The 20,932-nt window shown below is 41.1% G+C and overlaps 1 protein-coding gene across 2 annotated transcripts in view; it reads right to left on the bottom strand.

Moving 5' to 3' along the window:
• ANKH (ANKH inorganic pyrophosphate transport regulator) overlaps nt 1–20,932 on the bottom strand; it is a 105,532-nt gene that overhangs the window by 42,970 nt on the left and 41,630 nt on the right. For both annotated transcript variants that reach the window (XM_062569821.1, XM_062569819.1), the window contains exon 2: nt 2,955–3,171. In XM_062569821.1, coding sequence (XP_062425805.1) covers nt 2,955–3,171 — 217 coding nt within the window. The remainder of the gene's footprint in view (nt 1–2,954; nt 3,172–20,932) is intronic.

The following is a 20,932-nucleotide window of genomic DNA, read 5'->3' on the forward strand; positions in this document are numbered from 1 at the left end:
CCTGGTTCTTACCACTACCTGCACAAAAGGGTGATAGGGACTGTGGCAGGCTGTCCACGGGAATGTGGAGTGGTGATGCCTGAGGCACCTCGAGGTCAGAGCTGTGAGTCTGTTTGGCTCAGCTCATCACCCCCACTGTAGACTGCCTTAGTCCCTGTGGGGGAGCAGCACTGGGGAATCTGGTGCTGAAGCAAGGAAGCATGAGTCAGTTAGGTAAAACGGTCTGTTTTGGTATTATAAATAAGCAGAGGCAGCTGTTTGTGAGTTTTATGTGCAGACTGCTAATAGTCTCTATCGCAGTTGGAAATGTGGTGATTCACTGCGGTCACTGTGTTTCTACCATCACTTGTTTTCTTCCTTCTGACTTTCTGTACTCTTCCTTATTTCACTGGGCTTTTTCTTTCTTGTTTCTTCCTGGGCTTTGACAGTCCACAGCAGACAGTCATGTCATCTTCCTTAGCCCGTGCACTTGTTACATGACAGAAATTCAGTCCCTTGAGTTACGTTTGTTTCTCTTTTCATCTGCTGAGCATCAGTAACCTGGATTTTTGTCTGCTTTAGATAGTCTGTAAGAGGCTTGCAGTTGTTGGGGAGTAGCTGCAGGTCCTAGGAGGCTGCCCATCTGTCACTAGACTCCTTCTCCTTCTCCTGCTGGGAAGGTTGTGCATCTGTGGGTCTGAAAAGAATAATCAGGATTTGAAATATGTTCAAAGGAAATTTGAAACATAAAACTTGGCAGTATCATTCAGGCAATTGGTGCTAGAATCAGACTAGCTCCATTCACTTGGGCGCTCTGCCAGTCTCTTGATGTGGCCTTTGCATATTTTCAGGCATAGATAAGCTAAAATACTAAAAAATATTTTGCTGTCTGCCACTATAAGCAGCTGAAAGCTTGTATGAAGCCCTTTAATTCAGGACTTTAAGGCATGGTAAGCACAGTCCTTGTGGTTTTTTTTTGTTTGTTTGTTTGGTTTTTTTTTTTAATAACTGCAGAGAGGGCACTTCAAAGAGTTTAAACTCATTAGGGCTCTATTTCCAGGCAAAGCCAAGTAACTTACCTGGCATGTTTTCAAATGGCTGCCCCAAACACCTCTGCTCAGTAAGAAGTCCCACATGGAAAACCCAGCTATATCCCTTACCTGGAAATCTGATAGCTGAACTTTAAATTCTCTTAAAACCTATAACATTTTTACATGAATATTTTAATGGCTAGAAAATAATTATTTATCTAGCAGGTAAAGCCAAAGACTTTGACCAGCACTGGAGGGAAAACAAGTAAGCAACTAGAAGAGCAGCTCTGGGGTTTGAAGAAACATTTCAAGCAAAGAAATGTGAGAGCCAAACTTAGAAATTGCTCCAAGTTTACAATACTGACTCAGTGCAACAGCCTCAGCTGCAAACATATATTGAGGAAGTGACCAATCAACACTGCTGAAATAAATTTATTTGGATGTTTTCAGTTTGCAAAATCAGCAACAGGTTAGCCCTGGTAGAGGGTTGGTGATGGCTGGTGAGCACAGTACTTTATGTGCTGTTGAGTGCTTATTATCATTGTAACATAGGATAAAGGTAGACAGGTCAGCACTGCCATGCCAGTGGTGGAATAAAAGACATGATGGTCAAACAAACTAAAGTGCTGGGAGGTACATAGAGCTGGTAAATAAAGTGGCACCTTATTGAGGGATAAGATAAGCAGGGGACCTCCGTCCTTACTAGAAGGCTCCTGTAACTTCTCATGCAGGAACTGTATGCTGACCAGCAGCATGTTTGGTACTTGAGATAGCAACAGCCTGATAACGGATAGTATCCCACATCCAGCCCATTCTGTAATTTCACTGCAATTCTGGATATTGCCATCACAGTTGCTTTTCTCATACATCTGCAAGAGAAAAATTTGCCTCCCCAGGTAGCTCCCCTACCTCCTGTACACCAACACATCCCTCCCCAGGCTGCAGTGCTACCCACCCTCCTCCCACTCCTCAGAGCTCCCATCTTTTAGAACTATACCTGCTGAATGCAATGTGCTCTCTGCTCCTTCCTCCAGTATATCCTGTTCCTCATGGCTGAGATAAACTGGTTTCCACTCTGTGAAATGAGCTAGAAGGTGCAGAGGAACTGGTGCAGTTCTTGAAGAGGATGAAGTTAAAATCTTCCAGGTCACATGGCTTATTATCGTTGCGGTACTGGTTGATGCTTGGGTTGATATCACATTTCTCTAGTGTTTCAGGAACTTGCAAATCCTGTGGTTGCCTTACTTTTATATTCAGGTCATTTCTGCTTGTGTATTATTTTCCTTGCTTTAGAGTACATTCAAGGAGTTGGTCTCAGTTTGGCATAAAATGCTCTTAGTAGCTACTTCTCCTACAGACTAGTTATTCAACAGAAGTGGATGAAGACTAGCACTAGTGGAGCATAATATTTGCTATTTTTAATGAGGTTGCTGGCACCTGCTTGCTTGGAGTTTTGTACTATAAGATAAATAGCAAACGAATAGCACAAAGGGAATACATCAATAACGTCACAGAGTTTGGGCAAACAGCTTTGCCTTACACATCTTGATTTCCTGCTACAAAGTGAGTGGTGAAACCATTCATGCATATACTGCTAGGTGATCGTCACTGCCTACCACTAAGACTGAGCTATCAGCTTTGTGCAACCCTTGATGTTGCCAGGCTGACACACCTGACAACATAAGATAAACAGCACACTGAGCAGCCAGGCAGGTGAGCCCTAGAGGCAGAATCTGCCACTTAATAACCTGTTTAAAAAGCTGTTATTTTAAAAAGTAATAAAAATTACATGGCTTGGGCATGGCTCCAGCCCAAGACAGTTCATCTCCTTGGCATTTCCTGTTGCACTTACAAAAAAAATCTTAAGCCTACAGACTAATCACTTTTGAACAACAGGTGAGGGACAGGAAACTAAGAGATGTATTAGATGTGAAGTGATCTTACCTATTAAGGTATGAAATACAGCAGCCACGGCTCCAGCTACAACCATGCACAAAACCGCTTTGGTCCTGTCTCGCTTGCTGTTCACAAACACCAGACCTACATTTTTGAAGTCACTCATTGGACCTGTGAAGAACTTCATCAGGGAGTATGCCAGCCCATAGCTGGCCAGCATTTCCACAGCATCTTCCTTGACAGCAGCAATACCCCTATTCAAGGCCTGTTGAAACACAGAAAGAAAAAGAGTATCATCTAGCACATATGCAGGCCCACTGAAAAAATCTGCAGTCTGTTTCTGTAGCAACAAGGAAGTTCAACTCTCATTATTTTTGTCCTGAGTTGGCTCTTATTTCTCTGAGTTCAGAAGCAGAAAATGACTTGTGATGTAGCCAGCACGATAACTTCACATGAACAGTAAAGGAGCAGAGATTTGACTATAATCTCTGTTTAAGGAACTATCGTGACTATTTCTAAAGTATCTAATGGAATCCTGCTATACCAGCAGTCAATCTCTTTTCTTTTCAGAGTAACTTTATGACATGATTAATACATCATGGATGATACAAGACCATTTAAAAGTCACTTTGAGGCCTGAATTGAGCCACACATAGTCCTTGCAGCCATTTATCTACCCAGGTATAAAACTCTGGGTAGCTTTTCACTACATCTCATGTAATTGTTGGGAAAACTAATATTATCCCATGTTTTTATTACAAAACTAGGCCAAATATGCACATCTAAATATATCTGTCCTCCTTTCACGTATTTCATAAGGCCCAGATCTTATATTCATTTATATCTCTTTGTAGTAAATACAAAAAGAAATACAGTGAATGCACTTCAAGAGCTTAATTCAAATAACCTACTAATTCATTCTAAGCCTGTACTTAGAAAATGTCTGCCAATGAATCACAAAAAATTGAATGGATAGTTTTATAACTAAGGTGAACCCTAGAAGGGATGCATAACATATTACTTCAGATTCAAGCCTGCACCAAAACGCTTCTTAAATATTAAGCATAAATGACAGAATGATAAATTTTATCTTCAGCACGATAGAATCAATCATCTGATACATTCAAGAGATTGTTAAAATAGGATTAGATCTAAAAAGCAAGAAGCATGAAATATGACTTGTTTTCACAAGCATTTAGTTCTTATGGGTCACAGCTGATGTGTGCTGACAGGGCCACAACAACGGGGCCTGCCAGGAATCCCTCTCAGTCCATCCTGCAAATCTCAGCCTGTCCACTTACATGGCACTTCTAACACTGCTTTTTCTGAATGAAAAAAAACACAAACTGAGTATCAGCAGGTAACCAAGGTGAAGTCCCTTCCATCTTAAATGTAAGTATAGTCTTTTTGTGGTAGGCTCTTGGGTTTTTTTTCTTTTTCGAATGACCATGCAAGCATGCAAGTCCCATTGACTTCCAAAGAAACTGCATCTCCATGGCAGAAATCAGCATTTTTCCTACTGCTTTTCTTTTACATTCTTCCTATAAGACGTGCCTAATTTCTTAAGACTCAAGCTGCACTATCAACAAAGAAAAAGAAAATACCAACTTATCCATTACTGATATTTGCTGAATGTTTTTTGCAACGTGCTCTGACCTAAATGTGTGAGGTTCCAATGTTTTCACCCTTCTTGCTCCAATTTGTCCCTTCCTAGAAAATACCACATATAAGATCCTGAAGACCTGTGCTGCTATACACAATCACTTCTGAGGTACAGATAATTCTACCTATTGCACCGATAAGCATTCGAATTATGTTCTATCCGCAGATGCTAAAATAGATGTTACTCTGTGACACCACTGGACGCATAGAATTGTACCCAAACAACCTTTAGAAAAGGCTGTGGCCTGTGAAATGAATAGTCTCCCTGCAGCTGTTGCCAGTAATGGGGAAATACGGCCTTTAGATTAAACCATATAAAGGGTTCCTTGACAGTGGCTTTTTTACTTCTTTCCCCTTGTCCACAGTGAAAGAATTGAAATATTTGTGGCTACTCCACTTTGAAAAGAAAGAGAAAACCAGTTCCACGTGGTCTAGTTTAAATGCTTCCTGTCACTTGCAAACAGTGGAAATCTTTTCAGCACAACTCGCAAGCCCAAGTGCTTCCTTCCTAGCTTGGACCACTACTGAATATCAGAGTCCACAGGGGAAGACAGTGCCTTGAATAACTGTGGCTTCAAGAAATCAGACTCTGTCCACAGATCCAGCCCTGTCATCTCTCTATACAGAGACTAACCTTTGCAGAACACAAGTCTCAAGCCAGTGAAACTACCTCCGTGTGGCTTTGGCTCCTCGGGACCTCAGTTTTCCACATAAGTAGGACAGAAATAAAGATTTGAGCACTCTTCTTCCTCTTCTGGTTTTACAGGCTGAGCTCTGATCTCTTGTGTTTGAACAAATTATAGCCAAGTAGAGATATATCTGAGTAATTTTCCCCAGACACATGCTGTGTACTGGGTAATGTAAACTGGCAAAACCCAAAGGGGATTTTGTAAGGGAAACGTTACCATTAATTTATACTCCTGTGGAACAGCTGGCTGATGTGGTGAAATACTCCAGAGATGAGCCCTGAAAAAGGAGTGCTCCTAAATGCTTCTTTAGAAAGAGTCTTAGGAAACGAACAGCCAATGGAGCCGTCTACAGATGGTTCAGCTTTTCTAACTTTTTCCATTTTCACTTTAAAAAGACAGTGCAAAAGACTTCATTCTCAGTTTCCAAACACCATCCAAGCACTTTATGCCATTTTTCTGCCCCAGGCTCCTTCCTATGTTAATATTATTGAAGCTATGGAGCTCTTATTTGCTTTCCTTAAATCCACAAGAAACCCCATAATCTTGGGAAAGTTTTGATTTGGGGTGCAATAGGAAAGATAAAGTCAGTTGATTTTTCATGGCATGCCAATCATGCACTTGGTAACCTTCCTATTTAATTTCCTGTTAGGTTTTCAATTAAATCTCTAATAAAGAAAGAAAATCATACACCAAGACAAATCTGCATTTCTTTTTTATTTAACCGCATTTTATACACATTTTGTGTACACAAAAATCAATTATAAAAATTAGTCAGCAGCATGAGTGTTCCATACTTGTTTCACATGCAATAGAGCATTTCTCTACAAAGATTTGTGTGACTTGTCAATTAAATCAGACAGAACTAAGTAGTGGTAATAATAACAAAAATAATAGTTATACAGTAAGTTAACTTGATCATATATATTCCAGCTGCCATCCCACTTTCAACTGGCTTATTCATACCAATCCTTACAGGGGAACTAGGAAATGCTTGAAGACAGACCATTGATGATGGCACCTTCTCCTGAGTTTTTAGTGGACAGCTAACCTAATGTGGCAGTACGTGAAAATCTCACAGTAAATCATTCTTCAGCAAAAGTGATTAAAACAAAGACACTGTCATTGCTGACCCTTTTAGAAATCACAGAAGAAACACAGCATGCCTACAGGCTGAGCACTGTCTGGTAGGCACATGAACCAGTTAGGCAAAGCAAGTCATATTCCAAAAACACTTCCAAGAAAGGTAGGAAAGATTAGAGAAGACTAGAGTTTTTAAATTCTCATGCAAAAGATTCAAGTCAGAAGAATACCAAATAATGTGCTTAATGACGTTTCAAATCAGTAACCACATCTTTAAAATTAGGTATTGCAGCTGGCTTTATCCTCTTAAAAGGAACATATGAGAACTTTATCAAATCTGTAGGCCATGCACAATGGATGAATGCAACAATCTTTTGCATGGAAAGACAGGGCTTTAAAAAGCAACAGTTGTGGAGAAAAATGACAGGGCCCTAGCTTCTTCAGTTTTGCATGCCCTTTCAGCACTGCTCACTCCTGCTGGCAGAAAAAAAGTTAGGTTCCAATCTGCAGCTACACACTTCTGTGGCCAAAGGTTCAAAGTCCCTCCCTTAGGCTGGTTCTGTAAAGTTTGATCACCTCTTATATGATCCTCCCCTCCCAGTGACTGCAGGATGACCAGATTCTTTATTTCATATAGAATTACAGCTATAAAAGCATGAAAAAAAACCCACTGGCAATGCCATATCTGTTACGCAGCCTCTCTTTTACTTGTAAAATGGTTTAATACCTATCTAAGGCAGAGAATTTCAACAGTTTGTATCTCACTAAAAATGCACACTTCATTTGAAGTTAACTATTGACTTATACAGTCAATACTTGACCAGTACATGTGTCAGGGTTGAATTTCAAGCAAAAACAAAATCTGAGAAATACTAATTCTTGTCACTCCTCAATTTGGCTTATTCTGGAAAAGCAGACAGTGACCTAGAGGTAGCTGTCATATCTTTATGCCTTGTTCAGTTTGAAACTGGGTTTCTGCCTGAGCTGTTTTCAAGTCTATTTTAACTATTTAGTTATCTGAGGATGATACCAGAACCCTGCTAAATTTGGCAGTAACTTGGCCAACGATATCTTTAATTCAAGGAACACTTGTAAACCCCTCCCCCAACCTTTCTTCCTCCCTGCCTAATGATTTCCTACCTAAGATGGGAGAGAACCAGTTAAAGAGCAAGTTAATGTAGGGGGCAGTCTTTCTCCAATTTCCAATAATCTCTCTCTTCATAATTGTCGGTTGAGTTTTCATCTACTAAATCTTGTCGCACTGACACCTTCTGTATCAAATTTATTAGTAGGCTCTGGCTGTTCTGCTTTGCACCGTCACAGCTGCATAAACAGCATTGCCAGAAGGGTATGTGACAAGTCCAGGACTCTTAAAGCATGATTAGACTATTGCATCAGTGTTCCCGGAGCACTGTGCTGTTGGCATCTCTGTTTCTCGTTTGGGGCTTATTGCAAAGACTGGAGCCACTGGAAAGTAATTTGAAGAAAATTGCTAGTGCCCTGACACAGATCTGTATAGGACTTCCACAGGCACAGACATAAAAGGGGGAGAGACTAGGGCAAAAATAGCACACATCCATTTACTCTGGCCCAAGAATATTGCCAAAGCATTGTGTATGAAGAAACAGCCCTGAAGGGGTAGAGGCAATGTGATCTTGCAGCTAAAAACTGATGACTATTCATTATTTTATCGTGCCTTTTCTTTCTTTTCGCAATGCTTTTATCCTCATTTAGTATCTAATTCTGCGTCAGCATCTGCTGCTGGTCATGTGTCAGATGACTGCTGTGGCATCTGAGGTCAATTTCTGTCAGTGCACAATTAAAATACGTCTCTCCTCTTCCCTTATTAAAGTCCGTTTTAAGAACAAACCACTAGTTCAGATCTTCCCTGTCCACAACACTGCAAGTGCTGAAAACAATTTGACCCACCAAAATAATCCTCCTAAACAACTAGAGAGCGCACTCCTGACCCCAGTCTGAAGGAAGAAGAGGAGATATCCATGCCAAGAGAGAGGATAGCTAGATGCCTGCTCGGTATGTGGGTTATCTTTGGAGAGGCCACTCTTGGAGGAGTGCCATGAAAACCAGAGTTGACATTTATCCATCTCTTGCCTCCTCCTAATTGAAAAGAAGCTGGAGGTGCAAGACAGGTGGCACAACTTTCCCTTAAAAAAACACTAGTGTACTAAAACTTCAATTGAATCTACCCTGCCTATTTAACTCAGGAGAATATGACCTAGAAGAAAGCCTGTATGCCCTGTGAAACAGCAAGCAATCCACAAAGAACAGAATGCAATCGATAACAATTATTTTCCCCATTCACCTTCCTGAGCAGAAATGAAAAGCAAGAATGAACATTTTTGCAAGATTCCTACTCTTATCTGAGTGTGTCTGGCATTCTCTGACCATGATCAGACTCTCAGCTTTACTTGCAGACACCACCTACTTACTTTCCAATGTCAAATCGGTGTAAAAGCGTGCGCTGGGAGAAACAAAGACTCTAAATCCACCATGTAATTTTAGAGTACTCAGAGCTTTCCCTAGACTGTGGGATGTATCAGGGAACATTACTTTTTAACAGGCACAGTCAGGAGGCATGTGAATAATTAGGTCAGCAGTGGCAACACTGAGCTCAGCAAAAATGGGAAATCCTTCCCATTACAACCACTAACGCAGAGGTGGGTGTGCTGAGGAGCTGGCAGGCAAGCTATGGCACGCCAGCCTGGGGCACCCAGTGCCTGCACGATAACCAGCGCAACAAGACAGGCAGCAAGGCAGGAAAGTGGGGGGAGTCCTTTGCTCTCAGAACAATACATGAGTTTTTTGCCCTGGTTTCCCTGGGAGCTCATCCATGAAGGTGAGAAGCATTTACATTTATGCCATGGAAGTATGGTTACCTCCATACAGTTTATCTGTCTTCAGATCTTCACTTAGAGACCGGAGATTCATTTTCTCTTAAAAGCTATTTCTGTTGTAAAAAAATAAAACTGAGACATAAATCAAAACATATAAAACTCCCTGTCTCTTCAAAATGCACTGTGGAATAGCTGAAAAATTAACACTGTGAAATTTTTCAACAAATTCAATTTTGATTCCAGAGAGCACTATGAAGGATGTAAAATAATATCATATGTATATACACTCAAAGAAAACTTGACTTAATCACAAATGATCCAGTACCTGCAGCAGTGCTCCTTACTTTGTTTTTGATTTCTCACAGGAACATCTATGCCTACTGATCCTGTTCTCTTCCTTGCATTACACCCTCATGGTAAAATATAAACTGATTTACTATCAGTTGCATATTTCATAAAAACACATTTTCTCATGTTTATAAATTAAATCTCAGGAAGGGCTGTCATAGGACTTATTTGTATGCATACAGCATATTTAATCTACACAATGTCCATTACCTGACAGTCTTGCCTCTGTATTAGCATTAACTCAGTCCCTGCTGAAATACTCCTCACAACTTTTTCTCTTTCTGAAATGGGTATTGCCACTTTCTCCAAGGTCACATCTTCTTACCAGGCTCCAAAGAACCACCGCCTAGTTTAGGTCAGAAGGGGCCTTTTGGGGCCCCTGGTCCAAGCAGGGCCAGGTTGGAGAAGGCTGCTCTGGGCTGTGTTCACGAGAGGTCTGAACATCTTAGAGGAGATGGGCAGACTCTACAACTTCTCTGGGCAACCTGTTCCAGTGTTAGGCCACCCTCATCGTGAGTTTTTCTTTCTTTCACTACTCTGCACTACTTCTCCTTGCTGCTGACTTTCACCAAAGATCTTTTTGTTCTTGTCAATAATTCACCTAATAATTTCATCTTACTCCAAGAAAATACTTAAATTCCTCTAACTTTTCAGTTGTCACTCTTGCTTTTCAGTTGTCACCCTTCCTTTTCTGCTGTTTTTGGCTTTATCCCAGATAGAATTACCATACCATGTAACACTATTTTTCAGTATTTTAAATTTTCTATTCCTTTCTTTTGCATTTCTAAGTTCATGTATTACCTATGAAGCTAGGCTATTGCTCTCTTTTTGCACATTATAGGTAGTTCTCTAAGCAGTATTTTTTCAGATAAAGTTACCTAAAACTCCTAATTACAAGTTCCCGTATTTAGCGTGAGTCTATCTTTTTCCTCTTAAAAAAAAATACACTATGGCATAGATTCAAATAAAAAAAAAATAAAACAAGCAAACATTTTAAGGCACAGTCTTAAGTTGCCTAGAGATCGCCTAGGCTGAAGTCTTCAAGGCACAGGGGAACAAGGAAGCGCTACATAGGTTTCTGTTAGGAACTGCGAGGTGATTTATTCTCCTATCCTTGCTCTTGTGGAAAGTCTAAAATAGGCCAGAGCAGCAAAGTTTACTTTTACTGCTTCAACAGTCTTATTCCTGTCCAATTCCTACTCTCCATTAGTGCTTACACTATCCCATATTCCCCCACCTGGAAGACAAATACCTAAGACAAATAATTGACTACCTACCTCCCTAAAATTGACACCTACCTAAGACAAATAATGGAATACCTATTGACTAGTATCCCTTTTTGTATGGAATTTATGGGATGTAATAATCATATTTAGCAAACTCTGTAAGAGCCAGCAGTAGAATTCCAGATTGTCAATACTGTAGCCAAACACTGTCATGGCATCACAAGTACAATCTCACCACCTCACGGCTGCTTTAGAGATTAACCTACTACTGATATCCCGCAGAATTACTTATTTTGCCACTTGCAGAGCGGGCAATCAGTTGGGAGGGTTGGGTAAGTTAGTTGGAGTATGGCCACGGAAACATGCTTTGGTGTTTAGTGCAGCCAAGAAGTGGAAATCTCCTACAGTGGATCTGCTGCTAGAGAGAGCTTCTGTTAAATCAGCAGCGGATCTGCTTTGGCAAACAAACCCATTTTCAACTTTTGAAAATGCCGTATTTGTGAGCTGGCTACCTTTTGCCCCTCTCTCCCTTGCCCCCTGTGGTTCCAGCTCCTCACTGTTAGAAGCAAAGATGGAAGTGGTTTGCAAACTGCAATGCTGTCATTGGCAATGGAGCTTCCCTGCTCATTCAGAGTTCCCTGCAAGTCTTGTAACATAGGTGCACTAAGCAAAATAAGTAACGCAAATGGGTCCCTGCTATTTAATGAACATTACTTGTACATGATAAAAGGCTAAAGCAAACTGAAGCAAGTATCTGCAGATTTTGTTCCTTCAGCTTCAGTCACTGTTGTTTCACTCTCTCACTGGAGACAAAAAAGGTAACAGGCTTACTGTGCAAATGCACCAAATTCCTGACTTGTCATATGGCTGGGCTTATAAAAAACTGGTCTGGGCTTTTATTTTCTTCAATACTACACTATGCCAAGAAAAAGAACAATCTGTAAAGTGCATATCAAAGTTACTATGCTTAAAAAAATGCATACAACCATGCAATAAGGCTTCTATGTCTGACTCGAGCAGTGGAAGGCTGCCCAGTTGTCCCTGAACATGCAATACAGCAGGATGTTTACATTTACTTAGCGCACTGTGAAATTATCTGCTGTCCATTAACTTACTCTTAAAGCATTTACCTCCCCATGTGGCCCAGCAGTGACTTGTTACTAATGTGCTAGGGCTTTGCCGAACTTCTGTTGAGTAGAACATATTTGAGGTCTGTGATTTTCATCGGCTGCTTTGTCAAGAGGAGGGAGCAGGGCTGGTGAAGGTTCGTTGCTAAACAGCTGCTCCATCCAGCACGCTGCTGGCTACACAAAGCACAGTTTGTTAGGTGTGAGGGTCGGCGGCTGCCAGATTAGCTCATGTCTTAACTGCTTAGAAGTGAGAAATAGAGAGCACCCAGAATACCAGCCGAAATCCAAACTTGGTGTTTCCACTGCTGGAAACAGCCTCTGTAAACGAAGCCCATAACACCAATATGAAAACCTTTCATTTGTATCTGTTTTTCTTTCCCTTTCATTTTTGTTCTTCATACCAGTTTTATTAGGATAAGATTAAAGTTATTTGGTTGAATTGGAAACAAACTCTGGGTAGTGACAGTGACTTCCTTTCTCTAGGACTGGTGAATTTATTGCAAAACTCACTTTGAAGCAGTTCCAGTTATTACAGCCCTTTCCAACACTTCAATACCTACAGAAACCAATGGTCCCGCCAAACGTGCAATTCTGCATCTAGATTTTGACCTAATGTATCTGTTAACAAATGAGAAATGGGGGGGGGGGGGAGAGAGAGGGGTGAAAGTGGAGGAAGACAAAAAGGGTGAACTGGTAAAGTTTGTTCAACGTAATTTTTTTACTCTTAGAAAACTCATCTTCTATGCCCCTAGCCTGAGTTTTGAGAACCTTGAACTTCTCTCCCAGTTCTTGCAGATGGTGTTTACAGGATTGGCTAACATTTCCTTTTAAAAATAACTTGCCTGTTTCTCTCAGTATCCAGTGACATGAAGTCAACAAGTTAACTCACAATGAAATTATTCCACATAACTTTTTCTGGGGTATGTATGGTGCACAGAAAACTAACAAGATTCTCTTGAAACCATGTTTTTGAAAACTACTATCTTTCATAAGAAGAAGCCAAGTAGGATTTCTGCACAAGCATGCGTCTCAACAGAGAGTCAGGTAGTGTCATGCTTAACCTTTCTTTTCTAAAACTGACCCTTGGAGTCTTTCACTCTCAAATCGACACAGCAAAATACAAGAAATCTCCAGACTTTTATGTACATTCAAACCTCTGCCCTCTTAAAGGCAATGACAGATTCAAAGGAACTTTCCTAAATTTCTCAGATTTTGTGTAGTTGGGATTTATTTTAGACCAAAGAGAGTAACAGCAGAAAATGGGTAGCTGCTTTCACAGATGCCAGGCCTTGCCACAACACTCTCCTCCAATCTCTTTCATAACAAGGAAACTCTCAATTCCAATACAGCTTTGCAGGTCTCACCTGTAGAGAGACTGCCTATAAGATTAAGTGTGACTGCAGAAAATGTAAGGAGAAGGAATTTTCCAGCAAGACTACATATTTTGGGTTGACAGAACATGAGCAAGCTTGCACTGCATTTCTTTAGCCAAGGAAAATTCTGAAAGACATGTGCCAAAAGTAGAAGTATTTTGTTTTATTTTGGAAATGCTGAGACACACTGATAATCTTTCTCTTTTTGCCCTGAAAAGTAATTGAATGTTTAAAAACAAGTCAAGTTTGACTTTAGAAGCTGTTGAGAAATTTCAGAATGTTTTGTTTGGGCTGAACTATCTTCCTCCATCTCTATCCTGAAAAGCCTCCTCTACTTGCAGAACAAAAACTTGTAATCTTTCACCCAGTTCTAGGGCGTTGGTCATGCACTTATCCTAAGTTCTTCATAAGCAGAATGTCTTTCTATTTTGGGTCTCAGTTTCTAGGCTGTTTTTTAAGGCATGAAGCTGTGTCGTGAAAACTGCTAAACACTAATTCTCAAGTTAGGGTGGATGAGAATAATGAGTCAGCAACAGAGGCAAGTGTTGAAAATACCCTCTCTGAGACAGGCGAGGAGGAGGCAGTGGGAGCAATGATCACTGTTGCTCGTGTGATCTCATGGCAGCTGGGAGCCTGATTGCTGCTGTTATGATAAATGACTTTCCGTGTCACTGAAAATTCAGGTAAAATACTAACTAATCTGAAATGCAGTCAAGCTAGATATGATCTACCCTTATAGAATTTGATAATAAAGGGGAGAAGTGGAGAATGTATCAATGCTTCAAGTTTTTCCTCTATACTTTTTAGGAATGTATAACTTAAGAGAGAACAAAAAACCCCCAAAAACAAAAAAATCCCAAACCCATCACATTGTTTCTGAATGCACTGGGACAAACTCTAGAGTAATCTTGAAATGCCTGGCAGTAATTAATCCTGCTATATCTTCACCAGATCCTTGGTTAATGCTTCTACAAGGAATTCTTTAAGTGGTACCTAGGCAGCCTTTCCCTCAGGGAAGAGCTGTTAGAAACATCCCCAGGAGTTGCAGCAAGCCTTGCAACTTCTATTTCTCTGTGCCCGGCAAGTTCGAATCTTAACTATCTAATTTCAGAAGTGTCAACCCCTTCAAAGAATCTGGATTTTATATATATATATATATATATAAATATATATATATATGTACGTATATTTAAAAAATATATGTATATTTTAAAAGCTCTTCCAGCTTAAAAGGTGATCAGATGTACAGTGGATGGGTTGCTCCACTATTTGAGCAACTAAATATTGCCTTAGCAATTCTTAAACAGGATTCGTTGTCTAAAAGCATTTACACAGATACCTTCCGCACCAGAGCACCAGGGCACCGCTTGTCATCAGATGTTCTACACAATAGTTCAGCATTCCTTCAGCCATGTGCTTACATCAAATTTACCTCCAAGCACAAAGCTATTTTTACTGGCATCCTTTCTCACTCTTGCTTTCCTTATTCCCTCATGCAATGATCACTTCCTATTAAATGTGATATTGAATAGCAATGACAATTTTTGTATTAATCCTCAGTCTCTCACTCCTCTCCTTGCATTGGATAGTTAAACCTTATTGGCTTATTTTCATTTGTCTTAGATAAGCACAAGACCCTGACTTGCCAAATTAAGCAAAAACACTGATGGAATTCCAGAAGCTTAAGCAAAGCTAATATCGAAGCATTGCAGCACATCTGATAATTTTGTCTACTCTGTTTTTATGTCTGAGTCACTGATTTTAACTAATCAATTTCCTTACTGCTGTATTTTGAAGTGGTAACAAGTGATGAAGACAGACTACCTACTATTCCTTCGTATCAGTACTCTGCATTGTGCAGAAGGCCTCACTACAAGGAGAAGAGCCTCCAATCAGAGTCTCCTTGCTCCTGCATCATCCCTGTTCTGCCTTCTCAATCATTTAATGCCCTATTTCCATAAAGTCTGAGGAGATGCAACCTCTTTTCCATCTTCTCCATACTTGAGTTTTTGTCTCCTCTTCCTGATGTGAATGGAAGTGCACAGGAGGTCAAAAATTAATTCAGCATAGATAAAATATATCTCAGAGCTGCTTTAACATGAAATACAAAACTGGCTTTGGATGAGCATCTTGCCAGGATTCTTACTGAGGGGGAGTGAGTCAAGTTGAGTGTTGCACTCTTGCAGTTGCAGGGACTGAACACCTGAACTGGCCCAATATAATACTGTAGTATGGCATATTAGCTAGTTTTACTCAACGAATTCTTAACTGTATGTCTCTGTCTATAAGAACAATAGATTAAATTTTATCCTTTGCTGAAATTTTCAAAGACAGAGGATATAATCCAATATAAGGCACAAAGTTGAAAAACCACAAAATTACAGAAGAATGATGAAACAGACTGATGAAAAGCAGTAGATACTCTGCTCATAATGAGGTTTCCATGTACTTCAGCTTCTGCACTGGTGAAATCCTAGCCTCTAGAGACTTTTGAATGTAGTTCATACTTCCCAAGAAGCTGGGCAAAAGCATGAATGCTTCCAAAATAGCTTCTGAAGCATAATGTTAAGGGAACCACCTTGGATGAAATGGACATACCTACTTGGAGTAAATCTACTGATGAAACTCTTGCAGGTGTAGTGCATAATACTAGAATACAAACACTGCAGAAGCAAGCATGAAGCCAACAGTATGTAGTAATCCTGACTGAACTTTTTTTTTTTTTTTTTTTTTTTTTTTTTTTTTTTAATCTATGTAGTAGAAAAACTGAATAAAGGATGACCACAGTGACTAAGTAATATCTCTGGAAGGTAAGTGCCAGAAAGGCATGGAAATCATCAAGTCTAAAGTGACTGTGTAGTCAGGAACAAATTAGTCTATGCTGGTCTTAGCAAAGGAATTCTTTTGGTTATTAGGGAAATGAGGTCCTGGAGCAGACTTTGAAAAGGTGCAGTAGGAGCAAACATCTGAAATATTCTGAAGTAGTCCATGCTGGTTCCTGTCTCCCAGCACAATCTGGAAGGTATGCTTGCAAGGAAAACTAAAAATTCTTTGAGATAATGCCTCTTGTTAGTTTTAATTGCTACTCCCTCTGGTCATGTTCCTGCTGATTATCAAATATGTTTGTTTTGAACAAGCTAGAACAATAGACTTGTTCATACCAGTTGCTGGTCTTGAAGAAAAATTTATAACTGGTGCTAAGATTAGCTTATATCTTGCTGGAATGCAAGAAGTGCTCTAGCTTAGGGACTAGTTGAAGAGCTGTAGGAGTGTAGTGGGATGACCCTCTGTAGCACTGTCATTTCAAAGTGGTGATCCTAAAAAGACAGATGTTCAAAACCAGCTTCCTAGAACTGTAAAAGCATTGTTTTCTATTCCAAGTATTTAGAAACCTTAGAAATTCTGCACAGCATACAGCTTCTCTAAACTTTCTATTTGAAATTCTTTGCCTCAAAGAGTAAAAAATATGGGTGAAGTGAAAGGACGTGTCAAGGCACCTCTGTTGAATAGACTACAGTGAACCTTGGACAAATGTGGGCTGTGTACCAGAATCTAGATCAGGCAGCATTATGATTAAGGTATCATAGAATCAGTAAGGTTGGAAGGGACCTCTGGAGATCATCTAGTCCAACCTCCCTGCTAAGCAGGGTCACCTACAGCATGTTAGACAGGGCTGCATCCAGGCGGACCTTGAGTATCTCCAGAGAAGGAGACTCCACAACCTCTCTGGGCAACCTGGTCCAGTGCTCTGTCACTCTCACAGTGAAGAAATTCCCCCTCACGTTCAGGCGGAACTTCCTGTGCTTCAGTTTCTGCCCATTGCCTCTTGTCCTGTCACATGGGACAACTGAAAAGAGTTTGTCCCCATCCCCTTGACACCCTCCCTTCAGGTACTCGTAGACACTGATAAGATCCCTCCTCAGGCTTCTCTTCCCCAGGCTGAACAGGCCCAGCTCTTGCAGCCATTCCTCATAGGGCAGGTGCTCCAACCCTCTCATCATCTTCGTAGCCCTATGCTGGAATCTCTGCGGTAGCTCCACATCTCTCTTGTACTGGGGAGCCCAGAACTGGACACAGTACTCGAGATGAGGCCTCCCCAGGGCTGAGTAGAGGGGCAGGATCACCTCCCTCCACCTGCTGGCAACACTCTTCCTAATGCACCCCACGATACCACTGGCCTTCTTGGCCACAAGGGCACATTGCTGGCTCATGGTCAATCTGTCATCCACCAGCACTCCCATGTCCTTCTCTGCAGAGCTGCTCTCCAGAAGGTCAGCCCCCAGCTCATACTGGTGCCTGGGGTTATTTTTCCCTAGGTGCAGGACCCTGCACTTGTCTTTGTTGAACCTCATGAGGTTCCTCTCTGCCCAGCTCTCCAGCCTGTCCAGGTCTCTCTGAATGGCAGCACAGCCCTCAGCTGTATCAGCCGCTCCTCCCAGCTTGGTGTCATCAGCAAACTTGCTGAGGATGCACTCTGTCCCGTCATCCAGGTCATTGATGAAGAAGTTGAACAGGATGGGACCCAGCACTGAGCCCTGGGGGATGCCACTAGCCACAGGCCTCCAACCAGACTTCACACCACTGATGACGACCCTCTGAGCTCTGCCTTTCAGCCAGTCCACTCATCTAACCCACACTTCCTGAGCTTATCTAAGAGGATGTTATGGGAGACAGTACCTTGCTGAAGTCAAGGTACACAACACCCACTGCTCTCCCCTCATCTACCCAGCCAGTCATTCTATCCTAGAAGGGTATCAGATTGGTTAAACAGGATTTCCCCTTGGAGAATCCATGCTGACTATTCCTGATCACCTTCTTTTCCTCCATATGCCTGGAGATGACATCCAGAATGAGCTGTTTCATTTCCTTTCCAGGGATGGAGGTGAGGCTGACTGGCCTGTAGTTGCCTGGGTCCTCCTTCTTGCCCTTTTGAAAGACTGGAGTGACATTGGCTTTCTTCCACTCCTCAGGCACCTCTCTAGTTCTCCACGACTTTTCAAAGATGATGGAGAGTGGCCTGGCAACAACATCCGCCAGCTCCCTCAGTACCCATGGGTGCATCCCATCCAGGCCCAGGGATTTGTGGGTATCTAGCCTGCCCAGAAGATCTCTAATCCTATCCTCCTCAGCCAAAGGAAAGTCTTCCCTTCTCTGGACTTTCTCCCTCACGTCCAGGCTACAGGATTCATGAGGGCTGTCCTTGGCAGTGAAGACTGAAGCAAAGAAGGCATTCAGTAATTCTGCCTTCTCTGTATCCCTTGTCACCAAGACCCCCACTCCATTCAGTAGCAGGGCGACATTTTCCCTAGTCCTCCTCTTGCTGCTGATGTATTCGAAGAAGAAAAACACTTAACGACCAATCTATCATATCATACATATCACAGAATGGTAAGGTTGGAAGGGACCTCTGGAGATCATCTAATCCAACCCTCAGCATAGCCCATACAGGGATTGAACCTGTGACCTTGGCATTAGCAGCACCACGCTCTAACCAACTGAGCTAAAATTTAAGTAAATTAAGCTTGAGACAGCATAGTCGGCTGGATATGAAGAAACAGCATGTTTATAAGGTTGTTACTCCACGCAAGTTGGTTCCTGTTAGGCCTCTTGTTTCATTTACCCACTCACCCGCTGCCCTGGCCAAGTGCTGAGTCAGATCGATAGGGATTCCAGCCATTCTTCAACCTTGGATCTCAGCACAGATATCTGAATTAGCTTTAAAAGCACTGTAAATTACCTCCTTCCGTGCCTCTGGGCAAGACCAAATTGCATCAGACATAAGAAAAGGACTCTATTCTCATAAACTTAGAAGCTGAGGAAATAATTTAAGAGGAACTTATTTGTGCTCATATCTATTCATATGTATCTCCTTATCTATGAGGCATCTCCATTACTGCTTCTGTGCTCTCTTTTTGAAGACTTGACTTTATGTTTCAACCTCCCTAATTTTAATGTACGACACCAGAGGGAAATTCTTTATTGATGTTGAAGTGGAGAACTGTTGCCATCATTTCAAATTTAAGCTACCAGTGTGCCCTCTTTGTCAACTCCAGGCAAGAGTATCAAAATTTCTTTTTATAATAGGAAGTTGGCTGCCATAATTCTGTAAACTGATTAACAAACTCTTAATCAAATATAATAAATGCTGAGTGAAGAACTGAATTTCCTATTTTTAACTATATGACTTACTTTACTCCAAACAAAAGAGAGGGTCACTCAATTGCATGTTCAAATATTAGAAATTCTCCTCTACAGTCAGTAAAAAAGCTGCTGTTGTTGATCAAAAGGCTTTAAGGAAAATAAGGTATTCCTTTTTATTACAGAATGCTCATGATGTCTTTCTCCCAGGAGGCTATCTTGATTCCTTTTAATAAAGATGCCTTTGAGGAAGCAGATGCTTGTCACAGAGGTATATAGCGGATTAAGCTTTCTCTCCCTGAAATGCGGAGGATTTATAGCTGAAAATAGCCTTGAATTATAGGCACTGTAAAATTAAAAGGCAATTCTACTCTGAAGCAGTGTTGCATGACTATCTTGTAACCTGAATAGTGCAGGACACAGCAGAATAATTCTACTTTTAGTCAGTTTTTATTCGACCTCCAATTTGGGGATCAAATTTTGAGCCCCAATTTGGGCTAGCACAGCTGTGTCCCCTGATATTTTTATGTGGTGAGAAAGATCTACAGCACTAGTAGAAGCTCTGTCAGAGACAGTAGAACCCAAAGTTTTCTGCTATCCCCAACGATGTGTTGTTGGAATGAGTTGGTGCTCTTCATGCTCAATGCTTTCATACTGAGATGCACAATAGAAATGTTCTGCCTAGACCACCTCCAAACCTTCGTCCTATACACTGACATAGCTCTCCCTTGCCATTTCAGTGGCGAAGGATCAGTCCTAACAGAGTTGGTGGCATGACAGCATTTAATTCAAATTAGCTGTGAAGTTCAGGATGTATGAAGGCATGTCGTAGTCTGCTGACTTACTCCACAAGGATTAATTTCTCAGGAGTGACAGGTAACAGGGAGGCCACTCAGCAATGGGCATCTCTGCTGCCTGCTATGGCAAAGCACTCACTCTTCCAGTAAATGGGCAGATGCCAACTGATAGAAACAGTTCTGCAGGGGTCACTAAAGCAACATTAAATATCAATTCATACAGTCAGAAGCATTTTTTTGGGGAAAAAAGAGTCCTATAAAATGAAAAAAGGGGAAAATTATTTAGACGTCCCATGAGGGCGTCTTGAGATGGGGCTCCAACTGATATCAAAATGGTAATAATGTGAAGTACAGGGTGATCCTTGTCACTCCGTAATATCTGTTTTATTGTCACAAGCTAGACGGTCAAAGCTGCTCAAAGAATCTTTAAACAACAGACAGCTCCAGACAGTCAAGCCCTATCTAATGTAGTATCATTACAATGAACAAAATTCCTCCATAAAGAACAACAGTATAATCTACAGTGACCCTCTGCAATTACTATAGCGTTGAACTTGGTTCATTTATACTACATATTTCATTCTGTAACAATCAGCATAGCTACTATTGAAATAGAAGTTTCCCAGACTATGAGGACTTTGCCACAAAGTAGTGCATGAGTTTTTTAAACTGTTTCTTTTTTCAAGCCTATATTCCATGAATGGAGAATAAATGGATTTTAAATGCTG

This window comes from Rhea pennata, chromosome 2 (assembly GCF_028389875.1).
Source record: "Rhea pennata isolate bPtePen1 chromosome 2, bPtePen1.pri, whole genome shotgun sequence".
NCBI classification, from domain to species: domain Eukaryota; kingdom Metazoa; phylum Chordata; class Aves; order Rheiformes; family Rheidae; genus Rhea; species Rhea pennata.